Below are 18142 nucleotides of genomic sequence, written 5' to 3'. Positions count from 1 at the left end.
ATGAGAGATGTGGGGTTAAACTGAGAGCTGCTCTCATCTGCTGCCCACAATTTAAACTTTGCTTTAAAGCTTAATTACTTTGTACTTCCTGCCCACAGATTATTGTGTAGTGGTCATATTTAAAGGCTGATTTGGGAGTGTTTGTGTCTGTGTGAACTGCATTTTAATTTAAAAAAAAAAAAAAACTTCCAGTACATCAGACAATACCCTTGTTTTCTTTTTTCCATGAGCCATCCAACAGCAAGCTGCAGGTCTTTCACTTTCCAGCATGCAATATTTAAGACAGGAAATCTTCACACTCCCCTTCCTCTTCTCCTTTTTTTCTCTTTCTTACCTTTGTTCTGGTTTTATTACCATTTCGCATTTTTGATATCACGTGGAACATGCAGCTATTGCAGCAAGATCTGATGCATGAATAAGATAGACAAGATGCAAGAGCCACCCAGCAAGTGCTGCTTGGTGTCCGCCCCCTTTCATCTGGGATACATCATTAGCAGAGAAGGAAGACTGGTCATCAATGTTTCTAAAAGTTCTCAGAATTAAAGTGGAGGCAAGAAATTATAAGTTTGCTCTGCTCTCCCTCATCCTTTGTTTCATGGGTCTTTCTTGGATCTCCAGGTCTCCCGTCAACCCTGGGTTCTGGTTTCTTTAATGTTTCTTTGACATTTTTCCAATAATTGTCCTAGCTGGTGGCTTAGTCTCATACTATTGCTCTTTGGAACATATACTGGTATCTTCCACATAGTGTATGGTATTGGAGACTCACCATTAGAACTTTCTCTGACCTGGAAGTTTTGAAATCAGTGACATTTGATGGCTGAAAGGCAACTGTTTAGTAAGGAAAAAGTACCTTCCATTACAAATTTGAAATAAAAACTTAAGTCTGTGCATTTGAATTGAAAGAAAGAACAACATGAATTCCTTTGTTGCTTGTTTAGCCTATAAATAAAGGATTGTCTTTAAACAGTGTAATTGAACATAGAGCTATTTGAACCCATCCAGAAGGTAAAAATTAGAACCAGATGAATTAGTTTAATACAATACAATACAACATCTACACACACACACACACACACACACACACACACACACACACACACACGAGGGTTCCAGTAGACAGAAACTGTACAGTTGCCAGCATCACCACTGATACCATTTATGGGCCAGTCACACCCATATGGCTACAAAGGATAATGTACCTCCTGATGGAGAAGAAGTCATGTGTTCGTGAAACCAAACCACAGGTGTGAAAGCTTGTCTAGTCCAAGGACACATGCAAGTGTCTTCTTGTTTAGTTTGCTAGAATGAATCAAAAGTAAACTGGTGTTTGTGTTGCCGTTACTTATCTCTTAATGAATTTTGAATAATACTAAAATTTCCTTTATTTAAGGAGACACCAAATCTCCTTTTGCCCCAGAGGGGGTGCTCCCTTTTATGAAGCATAATACAGACCCTTAACTTAGGGTTCATTTGTACTATTATTGATTCTTTTAAAAAAACTTTTTAATTAATTAATATATGTATATATGTATGTATGCATGTATGTGATTTGCTTGAATACATGTATGTGTACCATGTGTATGTTTCATGCCCTGAGAGGCCAGAAGAGAATGTCAGATCTCCTGGGCTACAGATGGTTCTGAGTCACCATGTGGGTATTGGGAATTGAACTCAGGACCTCTGAAAGAGCAGTCAGTGCTCTTAACTGCTGAGCCATCTCTCCCTTTTAATTCTTTGAAAATCTTTTATTTATATTTAATTTCTTTTAGATGTGTAGGCATGTGTATGTGCATGCACGACATTTGTGTGGGTACCCAGACAGTTGTGAGCCACCGGATCCCAGTGCTGGGAGCTAGATCCCAGGCCTCTGTTAAAGCTCCGAGCCATCTCTCCAGCCACTCTTTCTAGTTCTTATTTGACATCTTCTGTCTTCCTTGTTAATTCTGAAGGATTACTTGCTATTACTTCTCATGCTTTCTTTTAAAAAAAATATATTTTGACTAGAGAGTTTAATGGCAGCAACTTTAGTATTTAACATTTGTATTCTTAAACTAAAGTTCAGCTATTTAGTTTCCTTTGGTACTTGTGGACTTCTGTAGAATGGGAAGTTGTCAGTATTGAAATAATAACTACAAACTCACTGTGAAGTCCAAGTGCAGTCTACATTAAGAATTTGCACGGGCAGTGGTGACGCACGCCTTTAATCCCGGCACTTGGGAGGCAGAGGCAGGTGGATTTCTGAGTTCCAGGCCAGCCTGGTCTACAGAGTGAGTTCCAGGGCAGCCAGGGCTATACAGAGAAACCCTGTCTTGAAAAACCAAGAAGAAGAAAAAAAAAAAGAATTTGTAGAGTGATGTCATACTTTGAAAGTTGTTATAAAGTGATGGATGGAATCCCATTAGTTTGTGACTAGGTTCTTTATAATGGACTTTATAAGTTGATAGCTTGGCTGGCTCTCTTATTTTCTTGGAATGTCACCCTATTTATTTATAAGACCTATGACTTAATTTGAAAAACATTTTATAGTGACTATAAAAGCCTTTGATTTTCTCAGAGTAGACTTTCTATCATATACAAGAATTCAGGGGATATTTATTTACACTTTGTATGCAACTGGCTCACCCCCCTCCCCCCATCTCTAGCCCCGCCCCTACCTCCCAGCCTCTCCCTCCACTCTGCATTGCATTGGTAAAGGATTGCCCTGCTCTGTGGGTGGTGTGCTCCTCAGTAGTGGCACCCTTCCTCTCTCCCAGGGTCTAAGTCAGCGTCTCCCTTCATCCATAGTAAGTGGATATGTTTACTATGTAAACATAGTATGTTACTCTGTACTATGTATGCAAAACCTGCTCTTGTGCCCCACAAGGCCAATGGGAGGGCTGGTTCTTCTTTCCCACCAACTACAGAATGCATGTATGATTGGACCGCTTGAGGATTTTACAAGGCATTGAGGTAGACTCTTCTCGCTGGCCACAAGGCTTTCTTAGGGCTTTGCTGAAAAGCAGCCAGTTACTGATTCCCTGTTTTGGGAGGATAAATGTTACAAAAGTGTTGAAGTTTCAGTGAGAAGTATCCAAAACTAGCCAATTAATCATCTGTACTGCTCGCAAACTATCAGTTTCCCTTTGTTGATGCTAACACAGTCCCTGAAGTCATCAAACTGACCTCTTCCCCTCCAGGCCAGGGAAAGCAATAAAGCTTTCCACGCAGAAGATCAGTTTTCTGGTTTTTTTGTTTTTTTCTAACTGAAAATGTAAAAAATGATAAGTATTTCACACTAACAAGTGATCACAACTTGTCTTTTTTTTTCTCTCTTTTTAATTTTTCGTGTCTTCCAGAACAGAGATCATATAGTTTCCAGGAGCCACCAGGAGAAAAAAGGTATGTGGAGGGTTCCCACTTCCGCAGGGTTTGCAAATGTCTGTACATCACGTTTCCTATGTGTCCATAGCTGGTGAGAGATTTCTGTGAAGTAAGCTGCCCGAGACCCATTTTTTTCTCTCTGGATTCAGTGTAGTCATCCGGGTGACTGTTTTCCATCCTCGGGGGTCAAGGCTGCAGGGCTGGGGACAGGAGGGTTCCATTTTAGGTATGCTTACAGTTTGCAAACAGTTCAAATTTGAACATTTAGAGAGGCTGCGAGGACCACCAGCTTGAGAGGTGGCAGGTTTTTCTCCAGATCTACTCTAACACAAGAAGACTGTCTCCAGCAGCAGTTACCCAGGTCGTTGTTGTACAAAGCCCCTAAACACGCCTGCCCTTGCCCTCTCTGGATTTCTGCCTAGCAGTGTATGCTTGATGCGGGAGCTCCCTTCTGAGAGCTGGGCTTCTAATCACTGTGTAGATCTGAGGCTTGAAGTTCAAGCTGCTGTGTATCTTAGAACGTAAAGCTGGTGCCATAGCCAAGCTTGGGAAGAGACCAGGCTACACGTGGGATGGCCAAGTTCTGTTTGCCTTGGGTACCTAGCTGGCATGAGTCACCCATAGAAGTAGCCCCAGGGTTATTGTAGAACAAGTGACAGAAATGGCATTGTGACAAAGATGCTGCTGCTGGTGGTGGTGCTGAGAGACAAGGCAGTAGTTACTGACAATCATTGGGTGACTGTACATGCCTTGTGCTGTTCTAAGTAGTTTATATTTAAGCAGTCTATTCTGGACACTAACTTGATAACCATCTTGGTTGCCAATTCACTGTCTTTGGAATCCCGTCTTTCTAACAATTTCTTATAGTGGACTGATTATTAAGGATTATTTTAAATTAAAAATATTTTTTGGCCGGGCGGTGGTGGCGCACGCCTTTAATCCCAGCACTTGGGAGGCAGAGGCAGGTGGATTTCTGAGTTCGAGGCCAGCCTGGTCTACAGAGTGAGTTCCAGGACAGCCAGGGCTATACAGAGAAACCCTGTCTCAAAAAACAAAAAAAAAAAAAAAAATATTTTTTGTTAGGAGGTTGTAAGATAAGAAGAGCCAGTGTAACACTTGGTCAAGCCACAAGCTCATACAGTAATGTCACCTGCATGAGGTGTGTAGGAAGTCTTACTCCTGGTCACTTCTGCTTCTCTCTTTCTCTGTCCCCTTTCACCTGTGCTCTTAGAGGACCCAGGAGGGCAGGTCTTCCTTCTCCTTGACACAATCACTGGTGCCTTATTAGATGTGTCAAGAGGCTCCTTAGCCACACTTGATGCTTTACCTTGGCCACTGTGTAGGTACTTATTAAAGGAGCCACTTTCTTTGAGATTCTCTAAATGACTAGTCAGGTTTTGAAAAAAAGGACACATGAAAGGGATTTATCCCAGACCTTGTAGGCTCATTGCAACAGACAAGCCACTTTCCCAGTTTCCTGATGATTATATAGTACAAATCACCATTATAACAACTGTCCATTTTAAATTAATACATCTAATTAAATTATCTTTAAAACATCTAAGCATTAAAGAAAGTACTACTATATTGATCCTCAATTTGCATAGTGGGAATTTACTTTAATCCTAGAAATCAATTCACTGAAAAGAATAGTTTATCAGCAAAGTTGATTAAAGTTACGATCTGAAGATCCATATTCCTAACACATTTGAAATATGTGTTGACCTATTGAAAAAACTATCAGGAGAGTTTCTGAAGAATAATAGGGTTTATAAGATTTTATGGTGAGCAATTCCACCAACCTCATGCCAGAAATTGAACATTTTTTGTTTGGGAATGTTGAAAAGAACTTTTTCTGACTTGTATAAATGTAAAAGTTATTTAAGCTCAGTTAGTTCTTATCCAAAGCAGCTAAGTGCTAGAGGAACATCGCACAGTCGAATTTGGCTAAAACACAGAATGAAACAACCTCCTTCATTTGCACAGAGGCAGCGCCGCTCCCATAATGCAACAGTGGCTCACACCTGTGCTATCCACTGTTCCACCAGGTCGGGTGGGTTCTATCTCCGTAACACAGTGTTGGTTTGTTAACACTTAGGTTTAAGGTTTAAATCTCCTCTGCTCTGGGGCTACGGATTAGATGGCATAGTTTCATAGCATTCTGAAGAACATGGTATAGTATAGTCAACCTAACAGATTTTTTAAATAAAACTAATAGCTTATTGATAAAGTCTTCTGTGATGTGGAGAATAGAAGTAGAGTTAAGTAGCCAGGAGTTAATTTTTATTTTATTGGAGATGGTTCAGCCTGTTCCTTCTAGGAATGGCTACACAGACTAGGGAAAGAAGAGTGATCATGGCTCAGTTACTCCAGGGTGTAGCCTGGGTAACCTCGGCTCCTTACAGCCTACAGTCTCAAGTTGCAACCACCTGGCTGAGTGGGGCAGGCTGAGCCCGCAGGCGCCTAGTCTGTTTCTCGACTGGTATCAAGCAGGGAAATGCCTGACTACTGCAAACCATCGCTGTTCCCAAGATAAGTCAAGTCTGCTTTCATGGCGTCAGCCGTCCGGCTTCCCTGTCTCAGGAGATTTCTGTTGGCATGCTAAACAGGTGGAGGAGTGTTTTCAGGGTAAGGTTAGAAAAGTCTATGTCCCAAGCATTTCTGTAAAATGTTCAGGGGTATAGAAAAGTTGACACAAGTATTATGATGACTACTCATACCACTAGGTTCTGTAGTTGCTAGCGTTGCTTGATCTAGTCACCTGTTCATCCGTCTGTGTGACTCAGTTTTAGTTAAGAAGCTGCTGTTTTTCTCTTTAGAGGCATTTAAGCCTAAAGCAAAATGTAATCTCGCCCATATAGATGTCCATACAAACATGCTCACGCTGTCCTTTGTGCCCCTTCAGTCCTGTAAAGCCTGGTCACAGGGTCCTTTCTTTGTAGAATTCAGGAAGAAGAATGGGATGAATACATCATTCCTGCCAAATCCGAGTCTGAAAAGTACAAAGTAAGCCGGACTTTCAGCTTCCTCATGAACAGGATGACCAGCCCTCGGAACAAATCGAAGGTAATTGAGTGTCTGCGCCCATCTGCTGTAGAGCGCAGGCAGCTTCCGTCCTCAGCAGTTGGCATAGTTTCTGCGTGTGCTCCCCTTCGATCACCTGCTTCTGACCATGTGTGCCCCTTCTTACGGATTCTTGTCAGGTCATTAGGATTATTAAGGCAAGCAGGGGTCAGCTCACATCGACACATGGGTTCTGTGAGAGTATTTGATGTCGACTGTTTTCTTTTTACATTTCCTCCTATTTTCTCTATCATGACTGCTGCTTCTGAAGATGAAAAACAAGGACACTAAAGACAAAGAAAAACTGAGTCGACATCAGTTTGTCCCAGGAACGTTCTCCGGGGTTCTGCAGTGTTCCGGTTGTGATAAAACACTCCTGGGGAAAGAGTCACTCCAGTGTGCCAGTAAGTCCTTGAGTCCCATGTGTGATGTGTTCTCTCTCTGTCCTGTAAGCTCCCCAGGGTAAAGCCACCACTAAGCATGTTTGCACAGACCTTCTCCTCTTGAGGGCCTCACATATCATAGAACTATTTACCTTGCAGTGGTCAATATTGGTCATTCTTCGGTATTTGTGTGCAAGTTGATGACTTTCTTAAGTTTAAGCCTGTCTACCTCATTGTTTGCTGGACATCTCCACTTGGATATTTTACAGCTTTTGAATGTTACATGCTGAAAACTGAGATCTTGGTCCCATTTCGGTGCTTGCTGGCAAGCCAATCCACCCATCTCCTCAGACAGATAACCCATGACAAGATGCTAAAGGATTTGTTTATGACTTCTTTTCTCTTGGATGCTACAGCTGCAACTCTCTTGACTCTGTTTCCAGTGTGTATCTCAAACTCACCTACTTGTCATACATCACTGCTCTCACCACCTAAAGCCACCATCCTAATTGGCCCCCTTATGTTTGCTTTCTGTGGCTGTGATAAACTCCATTGACCTCAATGACAGGTTCCTGACGGAAAGGACCAGGGGACCAGAAAAGAAAGAAAACAGGAAAGTTTGAAAATCAGGAGGTCTTACATAAGCTCTGTCTTAAGCCAAGCAACTTTCTTAAGAAATAAGGCATCTTTTGTATAGTTTGCAGGGGAGAAATGAAGCAGTCAGCGGAAAGCTATAATACCGTGGGAAGAAGTCAGCAGGAAGCTAATCAAGCATTGTTACATAATGGGAACAAAGGATATTTCAAAGGCATCAAAGACAGAGTATGCAAAGCCCTGGGACCAATAACCACAGCCCTAAAAGATGGGAAAATGAGTTCTTAAGAACCAGAAAACTGTAGTTCCTCTAAGGTCTTGGCTCAAGCCATTCCTGGCCTTGCCAAGCATGTACCTGGTTTTAGACAAGGGACTAAGTTCTTCCTCTATATATCAGGGCCTCAGGAAAAGTCTTAGACCAGCCTGGCCTTCAATCCACCATAACCAAAAGCACCTAGAGAAAGAAGGGTTCGTTTACTTGATACACCCTGTTCACAGTCCATCATTGAGGAAAGCCAAGACAGGCACTGAGGAAGGGCCAGAACTGAAACAGAGGCCATGGAAGAACACTGTTAGTGACTTGTTCTCTGTGGCTCGATTGCCTTGCTTGTTCTATAACCAAGAACCTCCTATCCAGTGGTAGCACTTCCTATAGTGGGCTGAGCCATGGCACATGAATCATTAATTACAAAAATACCTATAGGCCAATGTGATGGAGGCATTTCCCCAATGGAGGAGTCAAATTGACGAAGAACTAACTAGGACATACCACAAGCCTAGTCTCATGGCATCTGCTGAGGGAGGGGATCTTTAATGTCTTGAAGTGACTTCTCAAGACTTGCAGTGACCTCAGAGCCCTACAAGACTTGGTCCATTCCCCTTCTCTCCTCTTGCTTCCTTTGATGGTCACACGGCCATCTTTACCATTCTTCTCACAAGACAGCATGCCCCTGTCTTAGGGCCTTCTGCTTTGAGGCTCTTCCTTCAGTAAGCCCTGTAGATCATCAGATAACACCTCCTAGGCCTGGCCACCCTGTTCCTGGCTTGCCATTTCTCTCATCATTAAATCCTGTTATTTACCACCATCTGTGTTATGGTGTATTTCCATGTCAGTTTTCTCATCTGTCTCTTTCACTGAAGGGAAAAGGGAGGGCATAGTAATTTTTCACAGGCCCTACTGGTGTCAACACAAAGCTGACCCTTAACACTTATGTTTAATTAATGACTCCGAAGGCAAACTGATGTGTAAGCAAGACGTACTCCAGTGGAGTCCACTAAGTGGGTGTTGATAGCATTGTGATGGAAGCTAGAATTTGCCGAAAGTGCTGTAGACATGCTCAGCTGTCAAACCAAATACCACTTTAAAAAATAACTGTATAAAGACTTACAGAAGATACAGAGCATGAATGGAAAGTTGAATCATTTCAAACTTTCCCATGTGCAAAAGCTTTGCTGTTAATTTATCATTTTATTAGCATTTAGCATTGTTCAGACCAATGGGTTTCATGATGACACTCTGTACATGTGTATAATATACCTTCAGCATCTTTAATTCCCTGCTGCCATCTCCTGCTGCCCCCACTGCTCCCCTCCCCCACTTCCAAGCTCTTCTCTACTCTTGTGCATTCTCTCTGTTGTTTTCTGTTCTCTTTACTTATTATTTTTACAACTATTCATATATATATACATATAAATATACAGATACTACCTGAGTCCATCTAGTGTTGCTCTTGTGTTGAGGGTTGAGCATGCAGTATTGGGTAGCCACTTAGAAGGTTTATCCCCCGGGGGATGTATAATCCCCCTCACCCATCAGCCACTAATTACTTATAGTCTTTTCTAACCCCAAAACATTGCATTAGCCTTTGATCTGAGATTGCATTTGATGATATTATCAAGAGTATTTAGTTATTTCTCATAACATACTTACTTCTTTTTCTATATTTTCACAACATAAATGAACATTTGTTTTCACACAGATCTGTCTACACTGCTGATTAGTCCCCTTAGATTAAATTCTACAACCAGGTTGTGAGTTAAAGTGTACACTAGCTGCTTCTCTTTATACCACAGTGGTTTTTAGAATTAGTTTGAGGAATTACAAGAATTTCATTTGGAAGGGAGCATTGGTGGCTTAAACCTGGATTACTATCACATTTTGATGCTGGGTAGTAGGCTAGGACATGGGCAGTCCTTACTGTGTTAGGTATCTAATCATCTAGGCATAAGGGTTAGTAGCTCTACTATTGTAGACAAATATGATGTAGAGCAACACATTGTAGAAGTACTCAAAATCTTAGTGTCATTTTTTTCTGTTAGATTCCTAGTTGCCAACAGTTCACAGACATTGCTGTTCTGTAGTATTCTCATGTCTACCTGGCTTAGTGCTTGTACATACTTTGATGTGACATTATCTGGTGAACAGGCCCTCTGACATGCGTTCATTGTGGATGAACTTTAATCAATATTACTTCACTTTGATGTCTTTTCCTGTCTCCTGCATTGAGTTCTGCTTCTCTCAAATGTGTTCCGCTTGTTTGTTCCTTTCCTTGGTCTGTCACATAACCGTTTCTGTGGGTCTCATTCTTGGGGTGTGTGTCTTTAATTTAGCTTGAGAGAATCTTAATGTAATGGAAAGATCTTGTTTTATAACGAAGGATTGTTCTTATTTACATTTAGTTTTACTGCTTCCAAATATCTTTGATAGTTCCTGGCTGTTTTCCTCGATGTCTGGCTCAGCTCTTTGGACCATGTGTTGTTTGGTTTTATTGTTTCCTGTGATTTGGCAAGATAAGGGCTTTTAATATCGACTAATGATAGTGTTATGGCTGTGTAGAGCTCATAATTTAATACAGTTTTTCTTCCTTATGTGAGCCTTCTTCTCCTCTCTGTTAATATATCCAGTTGTTGCATTATTGCATTCTTTTTTACATTGTAGGCTGAGCATTTCAGGAATTGACTTGGCTGTCTCAGGAGCAATTCGATGCTTTGATTTAGTTCTCTGTGTATACTTACAATGGCTTTAAAGCCACTCTCTCTTCCTCCTATTCTATCCCCCTTCCTTGCTTCTTTCTGCTCTTCCTTTCTTCCTTCCTTCCTATGTTTTGTTGTGCTAAGGTCTCTCGTAGCTCAGGCTATCCTCAAACTTACTATGTAGCCAAGGTTGACTTGGAATTCCTGATGCCCCTGCCTTCATCTCCCAAGTGCTGAGATTACAAATGTATATCATTGAGCCCAGTGGGCTTTTTTGCTTTGTTTTATTTTGTTTTTGCCTGGGTCCGTGCTTACTTTTAGGCTAGAGAGAGGGCTGGGTGACTAAGAGCAGATGTCCCTTTTGCAGAGGACTTGAGTTTGGCTGCAGAACCCACACTGGACAGCGTTCACCTGTATCACCTGTAATCCGATATCTGTCTGATGCCCCTGTGGGCACCTTCACTCGATTGAGCATCTCCATGTACAGATACATAGATGTAGCTAAAAAGAAAAAGAAATCTTAAGGAAAAAAAAACCCCACAGACCTACTGTTAACCCATTCTTCAGTCTTTGCTCCCTATTCTTCCTCAGGCTAGGATGTGATGGGGTAGTTTTTGGAAACCTTTATGCACTTTGCTTGTTTCACACTCAACATGTAATTTATCTGGCTAAATGAAACCATGCTGTACTCCAAAGTCTTTCCCTTCCAGCTTCTGTCTACACAGTCCAATACAGTTGAGCATTTATTTTTATTGTGGGAACATCTGGGACCTGTGTGACTTGTGTCCTTGGTTAGTAACCCATTTCTCTCTGCCTATATGCCAGAATACTTTTAAACTTTTCATCACATGGATATTGTCAGAATGTGTCAGTAGCATGTATCATTTCATTATTCTTGTTAAGATAGGAAATAGCGGGACGTTTCCGCTTGTCCTGAGCTTGCCTGGTCAGCTTTACGAGATTCTTTTCTATTGTAGCTTGGGCTGTTACTATTCTGATTTTGTTTTTCTGGCTTTCCCCTTAGACAACAGTCATCTTGGATATCTGTCTTTGTATGCTGTTGCCTATTTTATAATCATAATTTTCTTCCCCACATCTTGGGATCTTTGGAGTTTGATTCAGAGCCATTCTTTGATCTCTTGGTCATGGGGATCTGCCTCTGTTCTGTTAGGAATCTGTCCTTGCCCTTCACCTGCCTTGCAGTCTGTCTGTCTCACAAAGCTCCACTCTCCTCTCATCCAAGTGGCCCACCCATAGCCTTTCCTTTCTCCATGCCCTAAAGTTGGATTTCATGGAACCCTCCTTCTTTTTCTGTCTTATCAGAGGCACATTTTAAACATCTTCATTTTCTATCTCTGTCTCCATGTCTGAGTCCCAGTGGATGAATGGCTCTTCCTGTGAGTTTGTTCAGTGGGGTCTCATAACCTCTGCTTTTCCCTCCCCTCCCCTTCTCCCCTTCCCTCCCTGTCCTTTCCTTTTCTTTCCTTTTCTATTCCTGGTTAGGAATTAGAGGAAAGACACTGGATGACAATGTTTGTGTGGGGAGCCAGTATATGGAGCTGTCCTGCTCTGCTCATCTGTACTAGGTCACTGAAATACCTTTTAGGACCACTGAAAGACAGTTTGGGGCTCAGATCTCAGCTTCCTGCCTGGCTCACAATGGGCTGCTAGCTCTTTTGCAGTGTGGCTTTGGTGGGCTAAAATAGGGATTTTGTAGACCAGTTCCCAAAGATATTCCAGGAACAGAACAAGGGCTCCTCCTGGGAGATGCAGGGTAGGGGTGTATGATGTGAGAATGGCGAGGAATGGGAAGTAGGCCAGAAAAGAAACATGACAGCATTCGGACTACAGACCTCATGGTTACCCATGCACATGGAGACAGCCTTGTCTCTGTCCCGATGGGCAGAAAGCTTGTCTTACTTTCCTCCAGAGACATGAGGCCACATGAGCAAGTGGCAAACTGTTCTCCTATAAATTTCCTGCTTCCAATCTCTTTTCTTTTTAAAGATTTTTTTTTTTTTTGGATACAGAGTTTCTCTGTATAGCTCTGGCTGTCCTGGAACTCACTCTGTAGACCAGGCCGGCCTCGAAACTCAGAAATCTGCCAGCCTCTGTCTCCCAAGTGCTGGGATTAAAGGCATGTGCCACACTGCCTGGCTAAAGCTTTATTCTTATTTTAAATTATATATACGTATATGTGACTGTAGGGGAGGGGTGTGTGTACATGTGGATGCAGTTGCCAGCAGAGGCTAGAAAAGTGTGTTGGATCCTCTGGGGTTAGACTTACAGGAGTTGTGAGCTACTGGATGTAGGTTCTGGGAACTCAATTCCAGTCCTTGGCAATGACAGTATGTACTGCTAACTTAAGCCATCTCTCTAGGCCCCAGTTTCTTGTTAATAGGAATTCCTGTTGAAGCTGACATTGCTTTTTTCCCCCCGTCAGCATTATTATAGGCTTATTCCCCGCCCCCCCCCCCCATTCTCATAGACAGTTTGCCTGGTGCTAAAGTTGAAGGTTGCTACCAGGAAAGGCTTAGAAATCCCCGAGGACACAGTGTATAGAATAGGAAGTGACCTCTCAGGTAGAGAGCTCCAGAGGTGTCCAGTATACACAACTGTAGGCTTTATAATTTATAAGATAATTACAGATGATGAGAAATATCTCCACGGAGCTCAGAGTCCCCATGTGTGCGGATGCTTATGTGGAGCTATGCCTCAATTAAGTATTCGGCTTCTTCATATATGTTCTTCTTTGTGTCATTTTTATAATGATCCATAAAAGCATGATGTGATCTCACTTCAGATGGAAACCCTTTGTGTCTTCTATTTCAGACTGTAAGGCAAACACACACAAGAGCTGCAAAGATGCTGTGCCTCCGTGTCCCAAGGTAACCTCCCAGTCACCACACTGCTCTGTGCCTTGCTTGCTTGGGTCATCTGCTCCTGGACACTGAGCTCTGATTGCTGTTGCATTTACTTCAAATGGGATTGTTGCAGTGGTAACGCATGCTCAGAGTGTATGACTATTTATCTAGCTATTAGCTTTTAACAAAAGAGAGAAGATCCGCTTGTGTTATGTGAGATGTGCAGGTGAGGCTTTCTACGTAGAGCAGTATTCTCAAATAGCCATAATCAGAATTACCTGGAAGACGGTAACCATCTCAACTTCTAGGGCCTCTCCCAGGTTTCCAGATTCTGGAGGTCTGGGCAGCTCCTGGGGATGGGTATTTCTAGCACTTTCTCTAAGAGCACCGCTGTGGCTGAGAGCCTACCTGGAGGCGTGAAGCTAGGATGCACATTGGGGATGGGATCACAGAGGTGATGACAGTTATGACTCAAGTCCTTTTATTGCCACTCCACAGTGATATACGGGATGTGTGCGAGTTTAAGCAGGGTGCTCCTGTGTTGTGGAAGGGGCAGTGGAGTCCTTGTCATAGAGCTCTGCATTAACTAATGCAATTGAGGGTTGTTGTAAAAGGTGATGCTACAGAGACACAAAGAGAAACAAGGCAGTCTCAGTAGGTCTCTTGCCCCCAGGGTCTGCAAGCATGCGCTGTGTATAGTGGTTGGTCTGGGTCTGTGTGCTTGTGCTGGTTGTCTTGAGCTCTTCCAGTGCCAAGTGTTCACTTAATTTATAATATTTCTTTTACTAGAAACTCCAAGAGAAATACAACAAGAATAAACCACAGACAATCCTTGGAAGTAAGTGATGTGGGAAATGACAAGAACTTAACAAAGTGTAATGTGCACCACACTTTTTCCATCCTAAAATGGCCTCCTGCTGCTGTTTCCTCATTGGTCCAGTTACTTCTTCTTCATAACATATGCATGACATAAGTTTTAGCTATACAAAGAAGTTAAGAAGAATATAAACATCTAGGTCAGCCCTAGAGTTTCTGCACTGCATATAGGGCATGGTCTATGTATCATACAGAGACTGTATGGAACCAGTATAACCTGGTGGTCTCCATTCTAATGTTTTTTATTAGAGTATAGCCTATTAGTTTAATAATTTGGGGGGGAAACAGAGACACTGTGTTAAATGGCTGTGATTTGTATGCTATTAATTCATTACTATTAATTAATAACGTGTGCTCACCTGTAGAAATACATGCTAAAATCTCCTTAAGAGTAACAACGCTTAGTGGAAAAGAAGCCTTTGGCTTTGGAATCTGTCCGTTCTTGCTGGTGCCTGTGCCCAGTGTTACGGAGACCCCATGCTTGGATTGGTTATGTGTGAGGTTGTAGTTTCATTAGCACCTTCAGTGTGATACTGAAGTTATAAAGCGTGCTGATGTTTTATTTGTATATTTCTAAATTTGATGACTCTGCTGTTGTTTTAATTATATGCTGCTGAGGTTTAAATAGTTTCTCTTGAAAACAATCAGTAACCTTTGACACTTCCTTGTGTTACACACAGGAGCCAGTCACGCTAATACATTCTCAGTTTGAAAAACATTTGCTTTATTGTGAAAGATTTTGTAATTTCTTCTATCCTGAGGTTGCTTTGCATGCTGAGTGGCAGGAATTTTAAGTGCCTGGTCACTTTTCAGCTCAGCTGTGTAGCAAAGTGTAACTGGCATCTTGAAAGCTACTTTGGTGGCGACAATTAAGTGTGCTAAGTCATGGTGACATGCTTTTGGGTGTGTTGTTATGCAAGTTGGTTTGAGCTCTCTTGCCACTCGGCCCCCTACTTTGGCCCTAAACATCTTTTGAAATCAATTCTGAAATGCTTCTCATTGTCATGAGGTTAAATGGGTGACTAAAGAGAAGCTTCAAATTTAAATTTAGACATTTCCATTTCCATGTCATCTATTCCCCCTCTTTAGGTGAAATTCATCAGATTAAAGCAGAGGTACATTCCCTTGTTACATTCCAGGACCTTTGTAAACATTCTCCCTTTGTGTCCAGATGATGTACTCAATAGCTAGCTACACTGTGTACTTGATAGCTACGATCCAAAGGGGCTGAAGCATCCTGAGTTGTTTATATCTCAAACCAAATGTAAATGTGTCTATGCCCACTTATCAGTATATGAGAGGGAAGGGCTCAAATGGGCTTTGGGTTTTGTTTGCCTGAGAGTCCTGCTCCATAAGGAGTGACTCCATCATCATTCCTTTCCCCTGAGCTGTTCTCTGGGTGTACATGCTTGTTTACACACACCATATGCATTTTGCCAACAGAGCTAATAACACCTTGCATCTACTTAAAGCTGGCTTGGAGGAGTGCAAGCAGTGGTTTATGGGAAAGCTGGCCTGTGCTTCCCCATTCCATTTGCCTATTTGCTTGGGTCACCCCAGACGTCCACCGTCTCCAAGGGAAGGTGCGGAAGTAGCCCTGCAGCATGGGTGTTGGAAGGGTGAGAAAAGGAAGGGATATCTGAAAAGTGCCAGGAAGTGGCAGAGAGACCGGTTTCTAGGCTGGGTCACAACACTGTAGAAGTGGCTGCTTGAGGGTTTACCTGTCTGGACATCTCTGACTTTCTTTGCTTGTAAATGCTGCGCTAGCACATGAAGTGTCTACTGTGATTGCAGGCTCTTCAGTTAGAGACGTCCCACCACCTGGCCTCTCCTTGCACCCTTCCTCCTCCATGCCCATCGGACTACCAGCAGGGAGGAAGGAAGCTGCGGGGCAGGTGCATCCACTGTCCAGGAGCGTCCCAGGCACCACTTTGGAAAGGTGAGGCTCTGCATGCTACTTTGTTTTCATGGCCCTGTATGGTGGCTGGGGCTAACTAGTGTCGCACCTCCTTCTCCCAGCTTCAGGAGGGCAGTGACATCCTTGGAGTCTGAGGGTGACAGTAACAGCTGGAGAAGCAGGTCTCATTCCGATGAGCTGGTCCAGTCTATGGGCTCTTCTCCTTCCACGGAGTCATTCATGATGGAAGGTGAGGTGTTTGTATGTTTGTCTGTCTCTGTGAGCATTTAACTGACAGAGATATTCTGTGCAAGAAATAAGATGTATTATTTTGTTCTTTTTCTTATGTTTATGTATGTGTGTGGTATACACATGTGTACATGCATGTTAACATGTGTGAGGGTACACATGTGTGGATAAGAGAACACATGTGTGTGTGGAGGCCTGGCACTGATGTTGGGTGTCACCAAGTGATTACTCTTGGTGCTATCTACTGAGGCAGGATCTCTCAAATCCAGAGTTCATCAACTCTGGTTTAATTCCAGGCAGCCAGTTTACCCTCAGGCGTCACCTGTCTCTGCCTCCCAAGTCCTGGGAATATAGGAGGCAGCCATGCCTGGCTAGCTTTTTTGAGGTTTCTGGAGGATCTAAACTCTGGTTCTCACACTTATGTACCAAATACTTTACCTGTGAGCCAACCTTTCAGCTTTCTGTTGTTCCTTTAGAAGTCCTATGGCATTTATTTGATATGAAGTCTACTTTTCTTAAGGATCTCAAAAATACCTGAATGTAGGAAAGTGACTTGTTGAGGGTGTTGAGGGATGGGGAAGAGAAAGGACTGGGAATGTCCTTTATACATGTGTAAAATGTCAAAGAACAAATTTAATAAAAGTTTTTAGAAATGACAACTTAGTCTTGAGGGACACAATCAAAAGTGAGATTTATCAGCAACGCATTCCTAAGAGATGGATATAATTAAAAGAACTACACTCTGCTGTTATCATTGGAAACGTTTCACAGCTATTGAGAGTTTGGAGCAGAATCCTCAAATCCATATTTAATTAAGACTACTGCCTGGATCACTGAGAGATGTGATCTGTGCCCCACCCGTTGTCTGCTACTTCTGGAAAATAAAGCATTATGGAGTGTATTTTGTAGGGTATAATTCAACCTGGGGAGTTTTTTTTTTTTTTTTTTTTTTTTTTTTTTTTTTTTTTTGTTCCCAGGTTGCCTCAATAAATGAAAGCAACAAACAGGGGGAGAGAGATGAGTGGGTTCTGGGTCTTTAAAGCCTGCTGCCCCCTCATCTCTACAAGCACCAGTTGGGATCTCTAAGGAGGATTGTTTAGGGCAAACAGGCTTTAGTTTTCCTGAGAGGTTCATTTGTGTGAATGTGTGTGCATGCCTGTGTATATGTGTGCATGTGTGTATCAGTTCTTTTTTTTTTTTTTAAATAAATCTTTTTTTTTTTTAAGACTTTTATTTATTATATGTAAGTACACTGTAGCTGTCTTCAGACACCCCAGAAGAGGGCATCAGATCTCATTACAGATGGTTGTGAGCCACCATGTGGTTGCTGGGATTTGAACTCAGGACCTTTGAGTTGAAGAGCAGTCAATGCTCTTAACCGCTGAGCCATCTCTCCAGCCCGTGTGTGTCAGTTCTTTTCCTGAAAGGTGTTTGTGTGCATGTGTTTAGCTCTTCCTCAAAAGTTTGTACTCAAGCCAAGCACCGTGTGCTTCCTGTTTTGCCAAGTCCTGGCTGATACCAAGCGGACAAGTTCAAATTCAAATTTGAGTAAACTGTATAAAATAACCCAGGCAAAAGAAATTGTTGAGGTCAAGACTCTAAGCAGGGCATGGGATCTGAAGGTCACCAAGACCAATAGAGTGAGCCCAAACAAACCAAGGCATCTCTAGTAATTTCACAACCCCCCTGGACAGGTACTGTTGGAGACTGCTCTTCTCTGCTCTCGTGGCAGTTGCCTTGCTGTCGACCACTCATCTCTAGTTTTCAGATGCTTCGGGTCCATATACTGTATCTTTCTCCATGGGCCCTTTCTGGGCCCTTAGCAGGTTTGAGCTTGAGAACCTGGTACTTGAAGATCTCTTCATGATGTGTGCTTTACACAC

General features: G+C 42.5%; 1 protein-coding gene across 4 annotated transcripts in view; it reads left to right on the top strand.

The window, feature by feature from the left end:
* The window catches only part of Arhgef28 (Rho guanine nucleotide exchange factor 28), a 302649-nt gene that overhangs the window by 216001 nt on the left and 68506 nt on the right, over positions 1 to 18142 (top strand). For all 4 annotated transcript variants that reach the window (XM_031359805.1, XM_031359806.1, XM_031359807.1 and 1 more), the window contains 7 exons: positions 3336 to 3378; positions 6303 to 6426; positions 6695 to 6827; positions 13206 to 13261; positions 14027 to 14075; positions 15908 to 16052; positions 16133 to 16260. In XM_031359805.1, the coding sequence (XP_031215665.1) occupies positions 3336 to 3378; positions 6303 to 6426; positions 6695 to 6827; positions 13206 to 13261; positions 14027 to 14075; positions 15908 to 16052; positions 16133 to 16260 (678 nt within the window). The remainder of the gene's footprint in view (positions 1 to 3335; positions 3379 to 6302; positions 6427 to 6694; positions 6828 to 13205; positions 13262 to 14026; positions 14076 to 15907; positions 16053 to 16132; positions 16261 to 18142) is intronic.

Source organism: Mastomys coucha, unplaced genomic scaffold (genome assembly GCF_008632895.1).
Source record: "Mastomys coucha isolate ucsf_1 unplaced genomic scaffold, UCSF_Mcou_1 pScaffold8, whole genome shotgun sequence".
Classification (NCBI taxonomy): domain Eukaryota; kingdom Metazoa; phylum Chordata; class Mammalia; order Rodentia; family Muridae; genus Mastomys; species Mastomys coucha.
This window is presented reverse-complemented; position numbering and strand designations above follow the sequence as displayed.